Source organism: Perissodus microlepis, chromosome 1, assembly GCF_051167445.1.
Source record: "Perissodus microlepis isolate ML-2025 ecotype Zambia chromosome 1, ASM5116744v1, whole genome shotgun sequence".
Taxonomy (NCBI): Eukaryota; Metazoa; Chordata; class Actinopteri; order Cichliformes; family Cichlidae; genus Perissodus; species Perissodus microlepis.
The window spans coordinates 4,834,650-4,857,950 of NC_140461.1; the positions used below are offsets into that span (position 1 = coordinate 4,834,650).

General features: G+C 42.5%; 2 protein-coding genes across 4 annotated transcripts; both read left to right on the plus strand.

Moving 5' to 3' along the window:
• Window positions 1–272: 272 nt before the first annotated feature.
• Window positions 273–6,850, plus strand: slc7a6os (solute carrier family 7 member 6 opposite strand). Its single transcript, XM_084927633.1, has 5 exons — window positions 273–533; window positions 1,933–2,262; window positions 3,596–3,802; window positions 4,424–4,556; window positions 5,982–6,850. The coding sequence occupies exons 1-5, from the start codon at window positions 345–347 to the stop codon at window positions 6,122–6,124; spliced, it is 1,002 nt and encodes a 333-aa protein (XP_084783759.1). The 5' UTR covers window positions 273–344; the 3' UTR covers window positions 6,125–6,850.
• Window positions 6,851–6,957: 107 nt separating this feature from the next.
• LOC146393191 (adhesion G-protein coupled receptor G1-like) lies at window positions 6,958–22,538 on the plus strand. Of its 3 annotated transcripts, XM_084927613.1 has the most exons (11): window positions 6,958–8,499; window positions 10,148–10,216; window positions 10,971–11,236; window positions 11,560–11,746; window positions 11,977–12,019; window positions 12,223–12,301; window positions 13,408–13,530; window positions 13,723–13,839; window positions 14,369–14,411; window positions 17,678–17,784; window positions 20,948–22,538. In XM_084927613.1, the coding sequence occupies exons 2-11, from the start codon at window positions 10,177–10,179 to the stop codon at window positions 21,098–21,100; spliced, it is 1,158 nt and encodes a 385-aa protein (XP_084783739.1). In that variant the 5' UTR covers window positions 6,958–8,499; window positions 10,148–10,176; the 3' UTR covers window positions 21,101–22,538. The 3 variants fall into 3 exon arrangements, with proteins under 3 accessions (XP_084783739.1, XP_084783732.1, XP_084783747.1); XM_084927606.1 differs by having other exon boundaries at window positions 6,958–10,216; XM_084927621.1 differs by lacking the exons at window positions 14,369–14,411; window positions 20,948–22,538 and having other exon boundaries at window positions 6,958–10,216; window positions 16,394–17,778.
• Window positions 22,539–23,301: the final 763 nt, after the last annotated feature.

A 23,301-nucleotide genomic window follows, 5' to 3' on the forward strand; every position in this document is an offset into this window, starting at 1 on the left:
CGTAATGTCTAAAAAAAAAATAGCAGAAGTCACAAAGTCAGCTTTTAATTGGACAACGTTAACAGGAAGTGCTTTTACTTTGAAGTTTTAAGAAGTAAAATGTTTAATGTTTTATTGAGATTGTGGATTACAGTGATACATTGGAAACTCGTGACAGCAGTTTAGTTAATTTAACTATATAATAATACGAGGGAACGTATCAAGTAAACTACATAAAAGAAATTATTATAGTTTTTACAAGTTTCTTCACATTCGTAGTCACCGGAAATAAAAAAAAGGATTGCGATCTCTCGCGTTTCCTTTCTTTCCAACTGCCAGACACACTAAAGAGAGACGGAGACAACATGGATCCAAATACTACGATTCTCCGAGTGAAAAGAAAAAGGGGAACCGACCCCGCAGATGCTTTGCTGCTGGCATGCAAACGTATCCGTCCCGAAACGTCCCAGAGCTCAGGCGAAACGGTACCTGAGCCCAACGAAGCCGAAGTGGAAAACTCTGTCTTCAAACTCGTGGCGACCGTAGCAACACAGGTGAGGGGCCCAATGCTATCGCCAGAGCAGCGGTCAGTGGAAGGGGTAGCTTTTGAAAAATAGTGGTGGTGGGGGGGGGTGGTAGTTATCACGATAGTTGAAACCACTCAGAAGAGCTGAGTGGGTGATAGCAAGCTGAATGAAGCTGCTGAGAGCGTCACTTACTGTCCGGAACAACGCGCCTTTGTGCTTATTGTTGTTAGCAATCATGCTAGCTGCTAGCCCTAGCTACCCCACAAACTGTTGTTAGCTTGTTTTTTTGACGTAATTTGGGCCTTGAAAACGAAGTGACAATCAAAATCCAGACTGTGGTGTGACTAACGTTTGAAGTAAATTAAATATTTACATGCGCAATTCAATAGACGAAATAAGACCCATTACGTAAGCTAATTAGATTAGCTGTAAACACTGCTATATACAGTTGTAGCACTGCATTTGTTTGTGTAATGTGTACACCGACCACTATGGTTTTCTTTGTGGGATTCGGTAAAACGGACAGATGGCTAATGCATCTTTTTCCACTTCAGTACGTTTTGAGAATGCTTCCTTTAGTGAGTGATGGGCGCAATGACTGAAAAATTGATATCACAATATTGATTCTGGTGAGCTTTTATATAGGGTTTTTTGTACTCAGTCTTGTGTCAGAAGTAAGCAGTCTTAAAGTTTTTAATGTCATTAGGAAGTGAAATGGGTATGAATAAAACCACAGCCAAAATGAGGAATACACCACTCCCAGGGTCTGATGACAAAGTTAACTATTTGGGAGGCGGATAAGGAGTCTCTCCTTAACAGGCTTTTCTGTCTTTTCTGCATTTTTAGGTGTGTGTAATGTCTTTTTATTTTTTTTAACAGTAGGTTTTTCCTGGTGATAACTATGCTTTGGGAGGTGACCAAGCAAATAACCATAATTGAGTCACATACAGTTAAGGCAAAGAGTCTTTGTTACCTTACATATTTCTCTGGATTTTCCTTTTATTTCTTGCCATTTGATGAACACAGTCCTGTTGATTGTCATTTTTGTGCTAGACCAAATTGTCTTTTGAGGGCACCAAACATTTCTATGCGCAAGGAAAATTCTGGTCATTGTGTTTTCAACATGTGAATTTTGCATCTTTGCACATGTCCTATTGCTACTGTTCTTTTAGTTTGTTTTGTAAATGGGTAATTGTTAGTGGGGTTTTTTATTGTCTATTGTTACAAATTGGTTGTTTCCCCGTTGTAGAAAATTGGATGTGGGGTTTTTAATTGTTGGATTTCGATAATATTTGCATTAAATTAGTGGAACCACGAGTAAGATGAGTGTGCAGTTCCGGCAGCTTCTATGAGTTGGGAATTAAAAGGGAAATCCATGTTTATGTTAAAGCCTCGTGGGTTGTTATCTTTGTCATCCCATCACCAGGAAGCTCCCGTTCAGACGCAGGTTCGACAGGCTTTGGCTCGGCCTCGCACGGCGCATGCACTGCGTCCCTCTGCTGCCAGCTCACAGCGGATACTTGGTGATTTACGCAGCACAAAGTGGAGTACTCGGAGAGAGGAACGCTACAGAATACTCTCAAGCCACCGTGCTGGTCTGTCAGCCCCAGCAGAGCAGCAGACACCACAGATGGGTGCTTCTGAGTGTGTAGAGGAAACGGGGAAAGAGACGGACAAATGCTGGGGGCTGGGTGAAATCCAGGTGGTGGATCTGATCCAAGAGGATGGAGAGGACCAGGATAAACCTTCAGGCAAGGTAAGTTGATAGTTGGAGATTCTGGGTTTTGTTTGCAGCAGTTGTCCTAGTGCTGTTTGGCAAGCGTACTCATGAACAGCCCAATCATCAGTTATTATACTCAATTTAGGGTCCTGATATGTTGCACCTTTTTCACTGAGTGGAGGCTAAATTACAGAAACAGTCAGTTAAAAAAATAAATACGTTAAAAAACATAAATGGTTGTCCTCATAGGGCTGCTTGATTGTATTTGGGATTATTTAACACAGATTATCAGTTTACCACAATTTACCAGGCATTAATCTTTTACTGAACACAATTGTGCAGTTTAACAAGTGCTTTTCAGAAGGCAGATGCTACAAATATCAATATAATTCAGTTGCTGAGAGTCATCCAGTCTTAGCTCAACCACATGGCTACCACAGTCATCAACTGTTAATGACGCTATTATCATTGATCGGTCTCACAGATCCAATCTTCTGATTTCTCATCGTGCCAGCACATTTCCTGTTCTGTTAAGTAAGGATTTTCCTGGTAATTCATTTACTATAGTCATTAGAAATTAGAGAAAAAAAAACATTAACTGGTCAAAAAGTAAGAAATTGTTCAGCAAACAGCCAGAATTGTTAAACAAATAGTGCATGTTTATTTAAAAACCTTTTGGAAGTGCACTCTTCCCCAATCGAATCACATTGATCTCTGGTCTTGCAATGTTGGATTGGAAGTGTGGCTAGTGTTAGCAGGGCTAGCAGGAGCAGCAGCCATCTTTCCTTGGAGTTTAAAAACCATGCACGAACAACACTGCATTACTCCAGTTGAGCTTTCACAGCTGACAAATAGACAGGGAGGGAGAGAAAGAGACACACACACACACACACACACACACACACACTGCAGGCCTAGCTAGTTCTAGACTGTGACATAACATCTCAGAACAGTTAAATAGTATTGCACGTGTATAATTAGCTTAACTATACCAACCAGCCAGGTCAGCTGTGTTAAGGTGTCTGATCGAAGAGTCACGTTCATTTCTCTTTTTAAGAAGCGTTCAGGCTCGACCGTTTCAGTCACAATTTCAGTCGTGTGCTTCAGCTGTAGGAAAGATCACTTACTTTAGTGAGAATGTATGGAGTTACTGCAGCCACTAGTATTACACTGCCTACCAGCAAACACATGAAGCTCACAACTTCATACTAACAGTATGTGTTTTGATAGTTACCGGTAAACAGCTGTGAGATTTTTTTTTTTTCAGTATTGATGTAAATGTCATTTAATTTGCCATTAGGCCCAACTAGACTGACTATCAGCTCATTAATTTGTTCCATTTCTAATCACTTGCTTTATTTTTCTAAAGATACTGTCCTCAGAACCAGATGAGATTCTCTGTAACAACACCAAGATGCTGCGGGAGCGTCTGAGCATATCTGGAGATAGACTGGGGGAAGAGCACCGAGAGCAGGACGATGGCTACGTCTATGATCTTTACTACCAGGAAACGGTCACACCAGGGTGGATCCAGGACATCCTGTCTGTCAGGGCCTATGCTGATGAGGGAGAACTGGTGTGTGTGGATGGATGGACAGACAGATGAATGAGTGCTGAAATTGGAGTGAGTGAATGGGTGGAGTGGTCCAAATTTTATATTTGGAAAAATAAATGATGGTCAGGTGGTAAACAGGTGGCCTTTAAAGCAGAAATATTATTTGATATTTACAGGGGAGTATCCTGTCATTGCTACAAAATGATCGCTTGTTTGTAAACAAGCATCACTACTTTGTAATGGTGCCTGGGGAATGTAGAAACATTTTGTTGCATTACTGCCACCTTCTGGTGGTGGTAGTTCATTACAGTTTGGCACTAGTTTAAAATAATCTCAAAAGGGTGGAAGAGGGGCTAAGATGAGAAAAATGTTGGGGTTTTTTGTAACTTAACTGATGATTTTTAAATGGTGTTTATTTTAAAGCATTGAAAGTAAAAATTTAAGCAAGAAGATTGTTTAGTTTTCTAGCCCTGGATGTTTGGAGAAGTAATTTGCCAAAGCATACCGTTAGGGTTTCTTCTTATCAGTGATGACTCAAAATCTCACTGGTAATTTTTAATATCAAACCACAACACTGACTTAATCATTTATAATAAAAAAAAAAAAAAGCTTTTCTGATAAATGTGGTGTTTTTAATCTCAGGTTCCTGACCTTGTGGTTCATGAAGAGGAAGTGTATGAAGATGAGGATGATGAGAACGAGGAAGGCAACTGGAGGAATGACTACCCTGATGAGGAGAGCAATACAGACAGTGACAGAGAGGAGCGCTATGGTGGTATGTATTTAGAAACATGTCAGTTATTCAGTGCTGCAGTCTCTACTTGAACTCCTGTTAATTTAAACAAATGTCTCCCATTTCATCTTTTACTATGATGGCAAGATGCCAAAAGTTATTTAGTCAAACCAGGTTAGTGTGATATTCTAGTCATTTTCACTCATAGACAGTATCCTAAGGTCTTAGTTATACTTTTGATTGTCTAGACCTCTGCATTATGAAACTTAGTGTGCATAACTTGAGAATTGGTTCTCTACAAGAACTCATTCCAAGTCGTTCAATTCCTTCCTTCCTTTGCTTGCCAATCAATTGCACTTGCACTACATTTAGCTGATTTCAGTTGTTGTGCCAGAGGAGGAAAATGGTGGCGCAGTCTACAGAGTGGATATAGACAGTACTTTTATTCTTATTGTAAAAGAGGATGAGAGATCGATGGCGAAGTGCAAACTGCAGCCAGGACAGAAACAACTGCTAGTATGCTGCTAACAGAACTTCGGCTCTTTGCAAGCTTCTGCACAAACATCACGTTAATGCTAAGCTAAGAACCCAGAGTGATATTAAAGATGAGTGACATTCAACCCCAGCCCAGCTACCAGACTCGACTTCAAAGGGTAAAAAACAGATGAGCAGTCAGGCTGCAGTGTCCGTTTCTACCTGTTCATGTTTCTAAAGTAGAATCACTGTGGCGATCCATTTGAATGTCTGTGTGCTGGTTTTCATCTTTTGCTTTTTGTTGTCAGTTTTGCATTCATACCGAAATACCAAGAGAAAGCTCATATGCGTATCCTCATTAAAATACAGATTTGTGTTGGTGTGTGGGACTGTAGCCTGTATGTTTGTATTGTTACATTGATATTTATGAGAGTGCATTTCAGTTCATTTTAAGGAGAAATGCCAAAGTAATGTAACAAGTAGTGTATCGTGTTACTTTCTCCTGAATGTAACTAGATTAAATTAAATTAAAAAAAAATTCCCCCAGTGATCAATAAAGTATTCTGATTCTAATTAAGGAAACTACTGCATTACTTTTAAGAAAAGTGTTCTGGTTAAGACTGTATGTAGGACATGGATGGAGCCACCACGTCACTCAATGGTTTTTGTGGTCTTTCAGACCAGGAAGTTAACATATATGGGTGAGAAGGTTCAGTGCTGAAGTTTGTAGATTGCATCTATAAACTCGCTAGACAGACACAGATACGTGCTAGTTGTTGCTAAGCAACGGACTGATGAAACACTTACTAAACTAGAGTACAAATTTCGCAATATTTACCAACTTCAAATGGCAGTTCAGTGAAGTTCAGTTCACTAAGCTGTTGTTTCTTGTTCCCTGTGTGTTTGCTTCATTTTTCAGCCTCAGTGTCACTTGGTGCAAACAAGTGTTGAATGGTGTTTATTTGCTAACCATTACATTTGCCTTCTGTGCAGGTTACTGGGAGGAGGAACACTCCTACAGCAGGAGGAGCTGGCAGCGTTACCAGAGGGAAGTGATGCATGAGCTGGGCTGCCGTGGTGACGACGACAACGGCGATGATGATGATGACGATGGAGACAAATATGATTCCGATTGATCTGCTCTTCACCCCACTTGTAGTGGATCTTTCCAGTTACCTTTCCACAAGTAACCCCTTACTCTGTGCAACGTCTGTGTAGCAGAGACTGTAAAGGTTATAAAGAAAGAAATCACTTTTCACAGTGTAGCAGTTTATGTGTAGCACTCAACAAATGGACAACCTTTCTGGAAAACACCGGGAAACAATACCTTGGTTAAAAACGTGCCAAAAGTATTTTGTCACAGTTATGAAGTTCAGTGGCCACTAACTGATCAGATCACTTTCCTACACAGATGGTGATGGAGTAGGTGAGTTATTTGATGAAGGGTCCCGTGTGTCCTTTTTTTGTTTTTGGTTTTTTTTAAACTGTGGTGGAGTGAATTCATGTGTGGATGTTTGTTCAAAGTGGATGTGTGTTAGAAAATGTTGCACATTAGTGTGGTATGCCTCGTATGCTTTGTGCTCTTATCCTTCTGTTAGTGAGATGTCTCGGGCCGCGCGTGGTTGCAGTTTAGGGTGTTTGCATTTTGTGCATGGTAGTGCGTGAACGTATAACTGTGTTAGATTTTTTTGCATAATGTGAAAGCGTGGTGCATCAATTCTGTTGTGGGTGTGCGAGTTTGGTTCAGAAAATCTCCTCTGGAGTTTAAATTGTTTCTCTTGGATGCTTGTTCTGTTAAGGTTTTTGTAAATATGTAGATGTGTATAAAAGAAAAGCTTTCAAAATAAACATGAAACATCTCAGTGTCAGTTTGTCCTGCATTCTAAAGAAGAGGTTAAAATGTATTACTATGCCATATCATTGGTTTGTAAAACATGTATAAATATCTTATTACTTTATAAACATAGTTTGAGTTCAAAGGCTTAAGGGATTAATGTCAGGTTCTTTCTTTATTTTTATTTTTTTCAACCTGGTTAAGTGACCATGGTAACTTCTGCTCAACCTATAGCCAGTTAAGAGCAGAGACCTGTACTGTGAAGCAGGATTTGGGCTTATCCAGGGCCCCGTACAATAAAGGGGGTTCTGACTACCCAGGGTATCATTCCACTATCACTTGCTAATATTGGCAATTGGGACACACAGACCACTTCAAGTGGTTATCAACACTTAAAGTTATTCCAGGGTTTTCCCTGGATGTTCACATGAAAGGAGTGCTGTTAACAGAATTTAATCAATTTATTGTTGCAGGATCATGACTCTTCCACAGAAACTGATCCCCAAAAGTGCCACCTACTTCAGAAACACAATGTGCCTGTGAAATGCAACACACAATTAATAGTGCAGAAACTGGTTAATCTGGTGATTTAGTGCATAAAATAAACATTTTAATTTAATTGGCTGCGTCCCTGTCAGTGCTGCTGTTTATTTCTAAGGTGACGGCTGCACATTACAGCTCAGAATTCAAATATATGAGCTTAGTTTACATACTTCATGTGTGGTCACCAAGTATCTTCCATAGATGTCCTGTTTTAAGATCAGATTTTAATGCTATGGAACGATAATTGTTTCCTGCCAACAGGGGAAAAAAAGAAAGGAATGAATGTGTCTAATAATCTTTATTTATTACTAACACTCATTATGGAAAGGGAAAGACATTAGAAACAGCAGAAAAATTGAACACTCTGCTACTCTCCCCACAGAGCTCTTGGATCTGGTCCAGAGCTGGTTAGTTTCCAGAGTAGAGATCAACAGATCATTCTGCTGATGTGGGTAAACTCCTTCTGATGGTAGTCCTTTTCAGTATGGTGTCAAAATACACCAGATGATGTATTGTTTTAATCAAAAATATGAGCACAGATGTCTGTGAGCCTTAGGGTGGTAAACTCCACCACACAAGCACATCAATTAACACTATGTTACCCATCTAGACTTTAGAGCAGTGGTCTCCAACTCCAGGCCTCGAGGGCCAGTGTCCTACAGTTTTTAGATGTGTCCTTGATCCAATACAGCTGATTTAAATGGCTAAATTACCTCCTCAACATGTCTTGCAGTTCTCCAGAGGCCTGTAATGAACTAATTTGATTCAGGTGTGTAGACCCAGGGTGAGATCTAAAGCCTGCAGGACACCAGCCCTCGAGGCCTGGAGTTGGAGACCCATGGAATACAGGAAGAAAATGTAAATTTGAGGGTTTTTTTTACATACAGCAATTACAGAAGCTTGAATTTCATCAGGATACTTTTCATTTCTCACATAAGAAAAATAGTGGTGAGCATCACCAGCGTGGTACAGTTCCAATTGTAACAGTTATTGTTATGTAAATATATCAATTGCATATACATAGGAAATTGATATCATAGATTGTGATACAGTTTACTTTTTGTTGTACAGTAAACCTGTCAACTGGTCCAGCTGAGGTGTACAGGGACCAGTATCCCCGCCCCCTGCTGCTAGGTAACTTTCCCACCCGTCCTCCAGCCAAACACAGCTGCAGGGTCAGGTAGCAGCCAAGGTCCTGGCCAGAGGCCAGTGACAAGTCAAACCCTTTGGCTTTGACTCATCACAATTGTGGGGCAATCGTGGCTCAAGAGTTGGGCGTTCGTCTTGTAATCGGAAGGTTGCCGGTTCGAGCCCCGGCTCAGACAGTCTACTGGTGGTGGTCAGAGGGCCTGGTGGCGCCAGTGTCCGGCAGCCTCGCCTCTGTCAGTGCGCCCCAGGGCAGCTGTGGCTACAATGTAGCTTGCCATCAGCAGTGTGTGAATGGGTGGATGACTGAATGTGTAGAGCGCCTTGGGGTCCTTAGGGACTAGTAAAGCGCTATACAAATACAGGCCATTTACCATTTTACAATCGGTCATCGCACATCAATCTTAATTATTAAATCTTACACAGCAAGTGGCACAATCTTATAATATACCTTATAACAACATTGGTTACATACTTAACATGGTGATTCTCATATATAAAAACATTCAGTGTAGGTTCATGGTGAGTGTGTGTGTGTGTGAGATTATATCACATGATATTTTATTGTGATGTGTTCAGGATCTCTGTTACAATGTTACTGTTTTGGTTGTGCTGCGTGAAAGACGTTGAGTGTGCATTGGGGGAGGTTAGTTACTGGAGCTGGAGAGAGAGTTATTCAGGAGAACTCTCCCCTTATATCAACTGCCCTGTTACTGTACCACCTTAATAAACCATGTGCTTAAGACTTTACGTGAAAGTTAAAATATATATGTTCAGTGCATAGATATATAGTGTGTATAGTTATATAGTTATACATGTCATACAAACGTCCACCACAAGATGAGTATGGAGACCATGAATTATAAATAGAAGCAGACATGAAGATAGTGTTAAACCACTTGCTAGCCCATACGCCTCATTGTATGCCATATCTTTTTATGAGGTGTGAAGATTCATGTGCTTTTGTGCTGAAGGTTTTTTTCTGTTCTCAAACTGCTCTTCTCTAAGAGATCAGTCTGGGAGGAGTTCTTTTTTTCTCCAACTCTCTCCCCTCATGTATCGTGTATTTCATTGTTCTTCTCATGCTGCCTCTTCTGAATTGTCTTCCCAATGTGATGTTTGTGCAATGTATGTATGGTCAGAAGGGGTCCAACTTCACTGGATGTAACATGTACGTGTAACATTGCGGTGACAAATTAAGGCTCATCATCTAGAGTGCTAAATTGTCAGAAATGTAAGGTAGCTCAGTAAATGAACTTGTGCTCATTGCTCTGTATTATTTAAACATTCAGACCCTCAAGGGTCTTTTTAGTCATCTGTTTGTTTTGTTTGTGGTTCAACAGGTTTCTGTCTTCCTGTCTTCCATTTCTTACAACACGTTCACACTGCTACGCATACACAACCCAACTCTGCATGGCCACAGATGCAGTATTTGTTAGTCCCGCAGTGGGAGCTTAGATGAATATGTTCAAGCTATTTCTGTTTGGTTATGTGTTTTGCGCTTATAAGTGTAAGCTTACAGTACACTTTAGTGGCAGATTTTTAATGGTGGAGTATACTGAATTAATGTTTTCTTCCATACTAAATAGTGAATTATAGGTTTGTGTAAAAACTTTCACTTTTTTCATTTCTACAGAACAGGTGTGAGCAACAGAACACTGGCTGATGGAGAACATAGTGCGCTTCTTAATCATCCTCTCCACTGGTAAGATCACCACACAGGAAACACACTTTGTGATAGTTTGTTCATACATGTGTGCTGTATTCATGCTGTGCTGTGTCATACATTATACGTTGTTGTATGCTGCTGTGTGTAGGAATATTCACTTAGAAACATAAAAAAAAATAGGAGCATTTACTAACTTTTTCTCTGTGTAACCGCTATTTAGTTTGTGAGCATCGCAAACTAAATAAATAATTTAGTTTAAGGTGTGAGAATTAGAGTTTCCACTTTCACCTATACTCTTTCACTTATATAAGAGCTATTAATTATTAGCTTAAAGCACAGTACACACTGGCTTCAGTGAACTTATTTACTGATGAATCACATCTGTGCTTGTAAACTCTGATCTGAAAGACTGTAATGTAAACTCCTGCAGTGCCATGTTAAAAGTCCATCCATCTATTCATCTTCTGCTTATCCAATTCAGACTTGGACCCACACAGTGTACTGTAACTGTTTGTTTGTCTCTTTTATTTAATGTTATGGCACACACAATACTTCCAGCTCAGCACCTTTGATTTCTCCATGGCCAGCTTTCCAGTTGGATCCACGCTCCACTGCAGGTCCCCAGCATCACTAAAGAACAAACAGTTCAGCAGAGTTCAGCAGTGTGATTCCTTCCACCTGGCCCACAGCCTCCCTGGCACTGCCCCACCACTGCAGCAGAGCCAGAGATCACACCACTGCCACATAAGTTGAATATTTTTTTTTAATACTGTGTGCTGTATTTTAACAGTTTCCAGTAACAATGACCTGGACTGGAACTTTTGCGGCACATGGCACCATGGCAACAACCCCCTGAGCCTGAACCTCAACATCTCTACTGGCTGTAAAGGAATCTCCATTTCAGCCAATGAGAGCTTTCTGTCCATCAACGGGCAGATCACAGCCCAGTGTAGGAGAGCTGAAGTGATTACCTTCAAGCACCTTGGATATGAATCAGGAGGGGACATCAAGTTCTGTCTGGACTGGGAGCCACTGCTGGACCAGTTAATGCTGACAGTAAGTGATAACAATTTTTAAATTTAAGTGTGGGTTCTAAATGCTATTTTATTTTTGTTTCATCATTTGACACCCATTATTTTACTCAATAACATTAAAGTTCAGGAGAACTCAACTAAAAAATGAGCATGAGGTAGTTAAATGAAAGATGTGGAAAAAGAACATGTGTATAATAATATACCACCACCACATTCTAAAAGCCATATAACAAAATGTGAAATTGATATGATATTCTGTACACTGCATACACTACACTAGCTAAATTCAAGATTATTATGATAATTTCTGTTTTTTGTTTTTGTTTTTCCTGTTGTGATGTTCAGGTAGGAGAGAAGAAGCTTATTCTGTGCTCACCTGCAAGCCTGCAGGATTCCTGCTGTACTGACCTGAGTGATGGCCCAAACACACAAGAAGCAGACTACGGCATCCTCAATGTCAAGATCAAGAATAATTTCATCACCGACAAAACACGGATGGCGTACAACTTTCAAGCGCATTCCACCAACTACAGTAAGGAAGATTACACATATTGTGTCAGCATATTCTTGATAGAAAATCTGTGAATGAAATATATTTAGCAAAAAATAAAATTGATGTTCTGTACTATTTTATTTGTTCCAATAACTCAGTTTGTCTGTACTGTTGTTAATATTTAGCTTTGCTGAACCAACATTTCAGATTTCAGTTATCAAGTGCAGCATGTCAGAATCAGAACTTTCTCTTCTTTTCTGTTTTTGCAGCAGAATTATGTGAACAGGCGAAACAGGAATCCAGCCCCAACAAGTAATTTCCTCTCTTTTCCTCAAATGCACCAGTTTATTGCAGGGATATCATGGCAGGATGTTGTAGACTTGATCCTTCCTGAAGTACACAAACTTTGATTACAAACGAGGAGTGAAGACATTAGCTGTCTGATGTAATATTACTCCATTCAAATGAAACATGAGAATCTTATAATCATGGCTGTGCCTGATATTTGTGTCCAGGTGTGCTGAGCCTCCATCCGCTTACAAATCTGATGTGGAGATGAAGGAAGATTTCAAAGGCCACAGCGTCACATCACCTGTAAGACAAACACACAAAAGTTAAAGACACTTGTCTTCAGATTAACCTTTTCTTTTTCAAACCAACCAGTCTGAGAAGGCTTTGATGATTTATTTTTAGAGAGTGGATGCTCTTTGTGATAGTGTGTCAGCTGTTGTATTGCAGTGTTGCTGTTCTGAAATACCTCATCTTACAATCTCATTTAATTATAGCTACATTATAAAAACAATAAAATTGATCAAAATTTTATTTGTAATAAACTATACTGAAACAAAATGAAATTGAAAAAGAATTGAAATTGAATAAAAACTAATGGATAGCTCAAGAAGATGATCATTCTGTCAGGGATAAACTAAAAACAACATTTGCAGTTCATTGTAATTAATTTCTGTCGCCCACTGTGGCACACGGATATGTTTTTATAGGTTAAGAGGAACACAGAGGGCAGAAAACATGTCAGGTTTGGGATTTGTGTACATTCAGTAGTGTCAGTTATTATTTGGTGTAGTAATGAGTTCAAAAACTGAAGGAGTGAAGAATGAAGTTAGCCTTACCTTTGCTTTCTTTAGTGCTCGGGCTGTGATAAAATGCAACCTTTCCTCCTTAGACACACACAAAAATGCTCTGCAGAGTAATATCACCTCTTAAATCCAATTATTAGGTTTCTGTAGGTTTCACCTGAATCACACATCTGCAGAAGTGAGATTTCACTTTCAGTCATACGACTGGGATGAAGATTCATATTTTTAGAGTTTGCCACAGCACTGCTGACATTAGCAGAAAACCTTCTCTGCATCTGAGACTGTGTGCTTCCATTTTTAATCCAGACTTACTTTAAAGCACATTTTTGAATAACCTAGAGTATTCATGCAAGTAGAGGGGAGAAGTGATGTAGTACAGAAAATAGGGTGGGAAGTTAGTCACATAAAAGTGACTGATGGCAGCATTCTACTGACGATTACAGGATGGTGTTGAAAGCTGACATTTTTTTCTCTAAACGACCCTAAAATAGAGTCATTTAGTAACCCAACAATCTCAAAGCAGAGCCACAAGCAGAGCTGCAGAGTGAAACAGGTTTTGCTTACATTGTAAAAACTCACAGTTCTTATATGTGCTCTCTTTTCCAGGCCATTGCTGGTAGATCTGTCAAGTCCAATATCACTGTCCACCTCCCTGCTGCCTTAAAACAAGCTGCGAAAAATGTTAACAAAGTAACCTGCACTTTCTTCAAGAACATCTCCCTGTTACAGGTAAGGCTGTTTGCCTTCAGTCGATACAGGCACATATGACAGGATTTCAGGTAACCTTATTTAGCTGTCAGCCTGCAATTTTTTCCAGTGTTCACATTTGCAATACTATCTGGAATACTTTTGTTGCTTTGTGTGCAAATATTTATGCTGCATTGTGTAAGATGAAGGTCAAGTTGTGTGTGTTTGTTTCAGGAGGCTCACAAAACTGCCAAGCCTATCAATGATGTGGTGGAAATCACGGTGGAGAACGAGATCATCAGAAATCTGCCTGAACCCATTAGGATTGATTTTTACCATGAAGCCGTATCTGTAAGTTTGTGTGTTTCTGTGGCCTTTAGCCTGTATCAGTACGCTCCCCACCCACTTTATATTACTTAAAGCTACTTCCTTAAACTGACACTTACTGTACCAAATAGTAACTGTTGAATTGACTGCAATGTGCTGCAGTGCAAATATCAGTAAACACACAGGGTGACAAATATGGCTCAGGTGCAGAAAACAAAAGCAAACTGCTGTTAAGTTCTGTAATATCAACCTGTCTACTTCAAAGGTGCAACAAGCACAGAAACCATGTGTAGCAAAAATAGACTGCGGTTTTAATGCGCATAGTTTCTGTGAAGTAGTCACGGTGACACATGAAACTCCCTGTTTTTATGTTAACTGTGATCTAAATATTCTTTAGCATTATGGCGATACACAGTAAGCCAGATTATGTATGCAGCAAATAGGAAACAACTTTAAAGGAACTAAAATGTAAATATGTGCAACAAATGCGATATATGCACCTTCTTATTGGGAGATGTCTTCAGCTCACATCTTTGTTCCCTCTTTATTTCAGGAAAGCTATTTAAGGACATGTGTTTCTTGGGACACTAGAAAAGGTTGGAATCATTTAGTGGCCATGCATACAGAGGTTTGCAAAAGTATTCGGCCCCCTTGAACTTTTTCACATTTTGTCACATTACAGCCACAAACATGAATCAGTTGCATTGTATTGGTCTTTCACGTGGAATTCCAAAGTGGTGTACACGTGAGAAGTAGAACGAAAATCATACATGATTCCAAACATTTTTTACAAATAAATAACTGCAGAGTGGGGTGTGCGTAATTATTCAGCCCCCTTTGGTCTGAGTGCAGTCAGTTGCCAATAGACATTGCCTGATGAGTGCTAATGACTACATAGAGTGCACCTGTGTGTAATCTAATGTCAGTACAAATACAGCTGCTCGCTGATGGCCTCAGAGAATATTGGGAGCAACAACACCATTAAGTCCAAAGAACACACCAGACAGGTCAGGGATAACGTTATTGAGAAATTTAAAGCAGGCTTAGGCTACAAAAAGATTTCCCAAGCCTTAAACATCCCACGGAGCACTGTTCAAGCAATCATTCAGAAATGGAAGGAGTATGGCACAACTGTAAACCTACCAAGACAAGGCCGTCCACCTAAACTCACAGGCCGAACAAGGAGAGCGCTGATCAGAAATGCAGCCAAGAGGCCCATGGTGTCTCTGGACGAGCTGCAGAGATCTACAGCTCAAGTGGGGGAAACTGTCCATAGGACAACTATACTAGACCTTAGTGCATCGTTCGATACTGTTGACCATAATATCCTATTAGAGCGATTAGAACATGCTGCGGGTATTACAGGTACTGCACCGCAGTGGTTTGTATCATACCTATCTAATAGACTCAAATTTGTACATGTAAATGGGGAGTCCTCTTCACACACTAAGGTCAATTATGGTGTTCCACAGGGTTTGGTGCTGGGACAAATTCTGTTTACATTATACATGCTTCCCTTAGGCAGTATCATTAGAAGACATAGCATACATTTTCACTGCTATGCAGATGACACCCAGCTCTATCTATCCATGAAGCCAGATAACACACACCAATTAGTTAAACTGCAAGTATGTCTTAAAGACATAAAGACCTGGATGGCCGCCAACTTTCTGCTTCTTAATTCAGATAAAACTGAGGTTATTGTACTTGGCCCTGAAAATCTTAGAAATATGGTATCTAACCAGATTCTTACTCTGGATGGCATTACCTTGGCCTCCAGTAACGCTGCGAGGAACCTTGGAGTCATTTTTGACCAGGACATGTCTTTCAACGCACATATTAAACAAATATGTAAGACTGCTTTCTTCTATTTGCGCAACATCTCTAAAGTTAGAAATATCCTGTCTAAGAGTGACGCTGAAAAACTAGTTCATGCATTTATTACTTCCAGGCTGGACGACTGTAATTCATTATTATCAGGATGTCCAAAAAACTCACTGAAAAGCCTTCAGTTAATCCAAAATGCTGCAGCAAGAGTCCTGACAGGGACTAGAAAGAGAGAGCATATTTCTCCTGTTTTGGCTTCCCTTCATTGGCTTCCTGTTAAATCCAGAATTGAATTCAAAATCCTGCTTCTCACATACAAGGTCTTAAATAATCAGGCCCCATATTATCTTAAAGACCTTGTAGTACCATATCACCCTATTAGAGCACTTCGCTCTCACACTGCAGGCCTACTTGTTGTTCCTAGAGTATTTAAAAGTAGAATGGGAGGGAGAGCCTTCAGTTTTCAGGTCCCTCTTCTGTGGAACCAGCTTCCAGTTTGGATTCAGGAGACAGACACTATCTCTACTTTCAAGACTAGGCTTAAAACTTTCCTTTTTGCTAAAGCATATAGTTAGGGCTGGATCAGGTGACCCTGAATCCTCCCTTAGTTATGCTGCAATAGGTGTAGGCTGCCGGGGGATTCCCATGATGCATTGAGTTTTTCCTTCCCAGTCACCTTTCTCACTCACTATGTGTTAATAGACCTCTCTGCATTGAATCATATCTGTTAATCTCTGTCTCTCTTCCACAGCATGTCTTTATCCTGTCTCCCTTCTTTCACCCCAACTGGTTGCAGCAGATGGCCCCGCCCCTCCCTGAGCCTGGTTCTGCCTGAGGTTTCTTCCTGTTAAAAGGGAGTTTTTCCTTCCCACTGTCACCAAAGTGCTTGCTCATAGGGGGTCATATGATTGTTGGGCTTTTCTCTGTATTTACTGTACAATATAAAGCGCCTTGAGGCGACTTTTGTTGTGATTTGGCACTATATAAATAAAATTGAATTAGTCGTGCACTGCACAAAGTTGGCCTTTATGGAAGAGTGGCAAGAAGAAAGCCATTGTTAACAGAAAACCATAAGAAGTCCCGTTTGCAGTTTGCCACAAGCCATGTGGGGAACACAGCAAACGTGGAAGAAGATGCTCTGGTCAGATGAGACCAAAATGGAACTTTTTGGCCAAAATACAAAACGCTATGTGTGGCGGAAAACTAACACTGAACATCACTCTGAACACACCATCCCCACTGTCAAATATGGTGGTGGCAGCATCATGCTCTGGGGGTGCTTCTCTTCAGCAGGAACAGGGAAGCTGGCCAGAGTTGATGGGAAGATGGATGGAGCCAAATACAGGGCAATCTTGGAAGGAAACCTCTTGGAGTCTGCAAAAGACTTGAGACTGGGGTGGAGGTTCACCTTCCAGCAGGACAACGACCCTAAACATAAAGCCAGGGCAACAATGGAATGGTTTAAAACAAAACATATCCATGTGTTAGAATGGCCCAGTCAAAGTCCAGAGCTAAATCCAATCAAGAATCTGTGGCAAGATCTGAAAACTGCTGTTCACAAACGCTGTCCATCTAATCTGACTGAGCTGCAGCTGTTTTGCAAAGAAGAATGGGCAAAGATTTCAGTCTCTAGATGTGCAAAGCTGGTAGAAACATACCCTAAAAGACTAAATAAATCAGTCTTTGCAGCAAAAGGTGGTTCTACAAAGTATTGACTCAGAAGGCTGAATAATTACACACACCCCACTTTTCAGTTATTTATTCGTAAAAAATGTTTGGAATAATGTATGATTTTCATTCCACTTCTCACGTGTACACCACTTTGTGTTGGTCTTTCACGTGGAATTCCAATGCAATTGATTCATGTTTGTGGCTGTAATGTGACAAAATGCTGTCACATACAAAAGCTCAAGGGGGGCCAATACTTTTGCAAGCCACTGTATTTGACATTAATTGTTATCTATCTGTATTTCCCATTTTCTTTCCCATAATTTCCGCCAATGAGCTTTAACTGATTTATATTTTCCTGCTGCAGATTCTCTGCAGGTGAACTGGTCAAATGATGGATGTGAGACACAACAGAAAGGGGAAAACCACACTGTGTGTCTGTGTAACCATACAGCTTACTTCACTGTCCTGGCGGTGAGACACTGCTTTTCATACAACAATAAAAACAGTAATGAGATGGTGCTTAGAAGTACTAAGTCGTTTTAAAGAGATATAAAATAGATGTTCTCTAGCATATCGAGACTATCTCTTCACACCGTTACATATTCCATATGTACGGGGTACGACCCCCCTTGGTCATGGCGTGTGGATATTTCTTTAAGACACTCCGGCATGCCCGGCGTGACCATGAGCTGGTGCTGATTCACTGCTGGCCCCTCCCACAGCATCCCTCCCATGGCTCCACCTCTGTGAGGCCTGGGCCAGTGGAGGTTGACTATCAAGCGGCGGATGTTGAAGAAGCTTCCATCCTCTCCTCCGGTGTTGCCCAACTCTCCCTGGGCTGCCCCCTGCTGGTCCCTAGGCACAGTGTTGGGCGAGATGGGTCCCTTCAGCTCTTGATTGGAGCATGCCGGTTGTGGCAACTTGCCCTTCCTGGGGTCCCGTCTAGTAGAGCGGACCTCAAAGTTGATGCTATCACGCAGCCATAGCGCCTCCTATCTCAGGTGCTGCTGCTGCCTGATTGGTCTGGTTGCAGCATTTATGGTCCCCTTCCCGCAGTTGGTTGCTGCCATGCATGGTGGGAGTAGTAGCCTTTAGCCCTGCCCCTGGTCCCTCTGGATACCCTTTCGGGCCCTCATGTGCAGGGCGGCATGCCCTACAAGGGCGTGAGGGTAACTGCTGCCCTGCTGGTGGCCATTTTGTCACTCGCTTTATAGGGATGGAGCTTGACACGACAGCTGCAGGCAGGCTGGGGACATGGTGAGCCTCCCCCATCCTGTGCCTCTAAGGAGAGCAGGCTAAAATGGGGATGATGGCTGCAGTGTTCCCTCCCATGGCCCCGCCTCTGTGAGGCCTGGGCCGGTGGAGGTTGATTATTGTGAGGTGGATGTTGAAGAAGCTTCCATCCCCTCTGGCTGCCACTGGAGTGTGTCCCGGACGGGTGAACCCATGTCTGGGTTGCCTGATTCCGGAGCCCTCCCACAGTGTTCCCTCCCATGGCCCCGCCTCTGTGAGGCCTGGGCTGGTGGAGGTTGATTGTCAGGAGGTTGATGCTTATGACGCTTGGCTCCGGTCAGACGACCAGAGTTGCCTGATGGGACTGCCTGTCTACCCTGCAGCCACTTCGCTGTGCTGAGGGGCCTATGCAGGCGTGTGGAGACGGCCGTGTTCAGTTGAGGCGGGTAGGACCTCGGAGCCTAGGCTCAGCTGTCCTCCAGCCACCCTCCTCCCTCCTGACATCTTTTGAGTTGGGCCTAGTGGCCAGGACTGCTGAAGGCTGTGTTCCCCTGGCATATTGCCCGCGCCTCACCAGTTTATACGCCAGTTGGCTCGGCCAGCAGTTGACAGTTCTCCGGCCTGCGGCGCTGGCTCTCTGTCTGGGAGATTGCCTGACTGTTGTGGGTCTACGTGGCCAGCAGGGCCCACTCAGTGAGCTGACACCCCTGGTGAGTCACTTCCCTGGCTTCACTGCAGCTCCAGGCTGTCTTCCCCTGGCGTGTTGCCCGCAGTTGCCGGCTTACGCATCAGTTGGACCTTGCTGCGGCGAGTGAGCATTCTCCAGCCTATTTTAGACAGATTTTATCTGGCATGTCAGCTGCTGCAACTCCTGGCTGTGTTCCCCTGGAGTATTGCCTGCATTTGCTGGTTTACACGCCAGCTGGACCTTGCTGTGTTTGATTCTTCAGCCGGCAAGTGAGTGTTCTCCCCAGCCTGCAGCGCTGTGCACAAGTGTCTTGTTTGAAGTTCACACTTGCAGCTCCCCTGTCTGCAGACAGTGCTAGCGACCGCACAGCCCTGGGGCAGACCTTTGGGTAAGTCCCCGCTTGGCCTTCAGCGGGCTAGATCGCACCTCCGTCTGTGGACAGCTGGGCGGCGGCGTGGCTGTGTGGATGGACCCTTCAGGTCGCATCCCTGCCTTGGCCCTTCGTCTTTGCAGCTGTACTGCTGCTGCGGGCTGTGTTCCCCTGGCCGCTCAGTGAGCTGACACTTGACACTCGACTGTCCGCCAGTGTCTCGTCAGGCCCACTCTTGCTGGCCCCCTGTCTACGGACGGCTCAGAGTGGCTGCTATGCCCTGGTGGTGAACCTTGGGTCGCTCCTCACTTGGGCCCTCAATGGCCTGAGTCACCAGCCCCTCCCCTGTCGTGGATGGTGCAGGTTGGCTGCTCAGCTCCTGGGACAGGCCCTGGGCCTCGTCCTACCTCGGCCATCCACTGAGTGGCCGAGATGCTGCGAAAGGCTCTTTCTCCCTGGCACTGTGTCACTTCCTAGTGTCAGGCGGGGATCTGTTGTGACTTGGCTACTCCAGCCGGTGGCTACGACTTCCCGACCGGAGCGTCATCCGCATATCGCGGATTTCGGTCACGGCGATAGCCAGCTGCTGTGCACGAGTGGCTTGGTAGGTTGTTCCCCAGGCGTATTGCCCGTGTTTGCTGGCTTTCATGCCAGTCTGACCTCGCTGGGGCGAGTGACAGTTCTCCAGCCTAGTGTAACTTCGGCCAGTGAATGAGAGCTCCCCAGCCTGCTATGCTGGCTCCCTGTCTGGTGCTTTGCCTGTGTGTCACGGGCTTACATGGCCAGCACGGGGACGCCCAGTGAGCTGGGACTTTGTGTCTGACCTCGAGTGTCTCGTTTGCGAGTTCACTCTTGAAGCTCCTGTCTGCAGACAGCAGGTAGTGACAGTGCTGGGGCAGCTACTTGGCAGCTCGGTGTGCTGCGCTCCTTGGCGGTCTGCGCTCCCTGGCGGTCTGCTTTGCGGTTCCAGGGCTGACCTTGATCGGCCAATCACTTGCAGTCCTGCGTCCTGCATGACTGGTTCAGGCCAGTCTGGGGTCTGCAGACTGCTGCCTCCACCCCCTGGCTCAGGCTACGCGTCTGCGAAGCCCTGACCAGGGTGGTGTGCCTGTTGGTGCGTGGTCACTGACTCCCAGCACCTTCACTCTCAGCGGTTCGGTTGCACTGTCTCCTCGTGGGGTGTCTTACAGAGTTACCCTGTACATATGGAATATGTAACGGTGTGGAGAGATAGTCTCTGACTAAGAGAACCAAGGTTACACCGTAACCTTACGGGGGAGGTTTTGTGTTGCATTTTTTGTGTATGAAGACCTTTTTCTGCTCATTGCACTGTCCACTTGTAGGACCTGAAGCCTCGATCAGTGCGCCAGCCCCTGGAACTCACTGCTATTCGATATGTAGGCTGTGCTGTATCTATGATCAGCTGTTTTGCTCTTATAATTTATCTTGGCAGAAAAAAGGTATGTGTGCATACAGTCTATGGAAACAGTTTTTAGATTTTTTTTTTTTAATTTACACTTAGGTAATCTGTTTATATCTTTTCAGTACTCCCATGAAAATATCTAGCAATGACTATTCCATTAGACACATGCCAATATCTTCAAACACAAGGAGTTTGCATTGTATTTTGTATTCTTATACTATTATAACTGCATTTCTTGCATTATATAGTTCTGCTTCTAGATGTTATATTTCAACACAGTCATCCAATTAAATACACAGTACATACAATACATAGATTTGAGGATTTCCGTTTTTTGTACTTTCTCTTAAACTGGCTGCTGTAACAAGGTATTTTCTTAGGTTTTGGAATAAATAGTGTTTTTGTCTTATCTTATTTGAAGAACATTTGGGGTATTTAAGTATAGTATATGTATTAATATAGGATTACTGAATTATTGTAAGTGCAAGCAACAATAGAACAAGTTCATACAAAAACAAAAACTTGGTGGCATTACTGTGATCTTGTGATTAACTTGCTCAAAATGGAGATACAGCTCATGTACCAAAATATGTGAGCTGTATCACCCTTGATGTTAATATGATGTTAATAACAGAATCATATTACTGTTTTCTCACCACATTCTTGTCATTTAAAAACTGGAAATGTTCCTTTGTTTTGTTTGTTATGTTTTTTAACAATTTCTGGACATGTGAACCAAATTTAATTTCAGATTAAAATACCTTTGCATGGTCTGGCTATGTTTGTACAACTGATTGTTGAGGTCTCTTAACCTCACACTATAAAGTGCTTTGAGATGACCATTGTTGTGTTTTACTGCTATATAAATAAAATGTATTTGATCTCAAGTACAGCTGCAATCTGCAAAAACTGAAAGAAAAGTGCTTTTTTTTGTTTCATCTCATCATAGATTATGCTGCCATTTGTCATTTTGGCCGTTTTTCATGTTAAAATCTTTCAGGTTTGGTAAACAAGAAGTGCTGTTTGTTGACATCATGCAGCACCCTTCACCCTACCTGAGGAACAGGTACCTGGCCACAGGAAATACTTCAGCTTCAAATCATAATCCAACTACTCCCACAGTTAACTATGAAGCAAACTTCATGGTTAACTGTGTATGATGCAGCATTTTAGAGGCAGTTTATTTATATGTACAGCAGTATGACTCTTTCTTTATCTCCTACCAACTGTTGCACCTGTGTTTCAGTTTGTATCTCATATCCAGTAGATGTTCTTGTACACTGTGTCATCTTTATAAAGTCTCACAATCCATCTTGTCACTTCAGCGTTTTGAGCAGACCAAATCTAAGTGAGCCGCAATTTTATACAAGCTGGAACAGCTGAGGTAGCTTTTGTTGCACACAGGTTGAACAGCTGTGGTCAAAGGTTTTGGTTTAAGTGTCACTAATGCCAAAAAATGTATTTATTTGCCATTAAAAGTCTTGAATGAATGAATAAATGAATGAATTGCTCATGACTGCTTTTCACTATGTCACAGAAACATGTATTAAAAAATAAATAAACAACTTGAATAAAAATGTAAGCAGCAAAGTGTATGAAACAAGGCCATGAGCGAAGCTGGTTTGGACCACGTAGTTGTTTGCTAACAATATACCCACCAATACAACATCATTGTAGTTATCACCAAAGGGAGGAAAGCAGCAGTAAGATGAGATTGATAATAACGGCAGCACGGTGGCACAGTGGTTAGCACTGTTGCCGCACAGCAAGAAGGTCCTGAGTTCAATTCCAACATCAGGCCGGGGTCTTTCTGTGTGGAGTTTGCATGTTCTCCCCGTGTTTGTGTAGGTTCCCTCCGGGTACTCCGGCTTTCTCCCACCGTCCAAAGACATGCAGCTTGTGGGGGTAGGTTAATTGGAAAATCCAAATTGTCATTAGGTGTGAATGTGCGAGCGCGAATGGTTGTCTGTCCCTGTGTGTTGGCCCTGCGACAGACTGGCGACCTGTCCAGGGTGTACCCCGCCTCTCGCCCTATGACAGCTGGGATAGGCTCTAGCGCCCCCCGCGACCCTGAAAAGGAGAAGCGGAAGCGAATGGCTGGATGGAGAAAGGAATAACACAGGCTATTCTACTTTTACACAACTGAGAAATTGCTTTTTAACAGTGATCGCTCTGTGATGTTTACTCAGAATGTCCCAGGTTTATATCGGTAAGCCAGCTAGGCTAGCTGTTTTTTCTGCAACTTTTCTCATTTGCAGTCAGGTTTTGACAGGA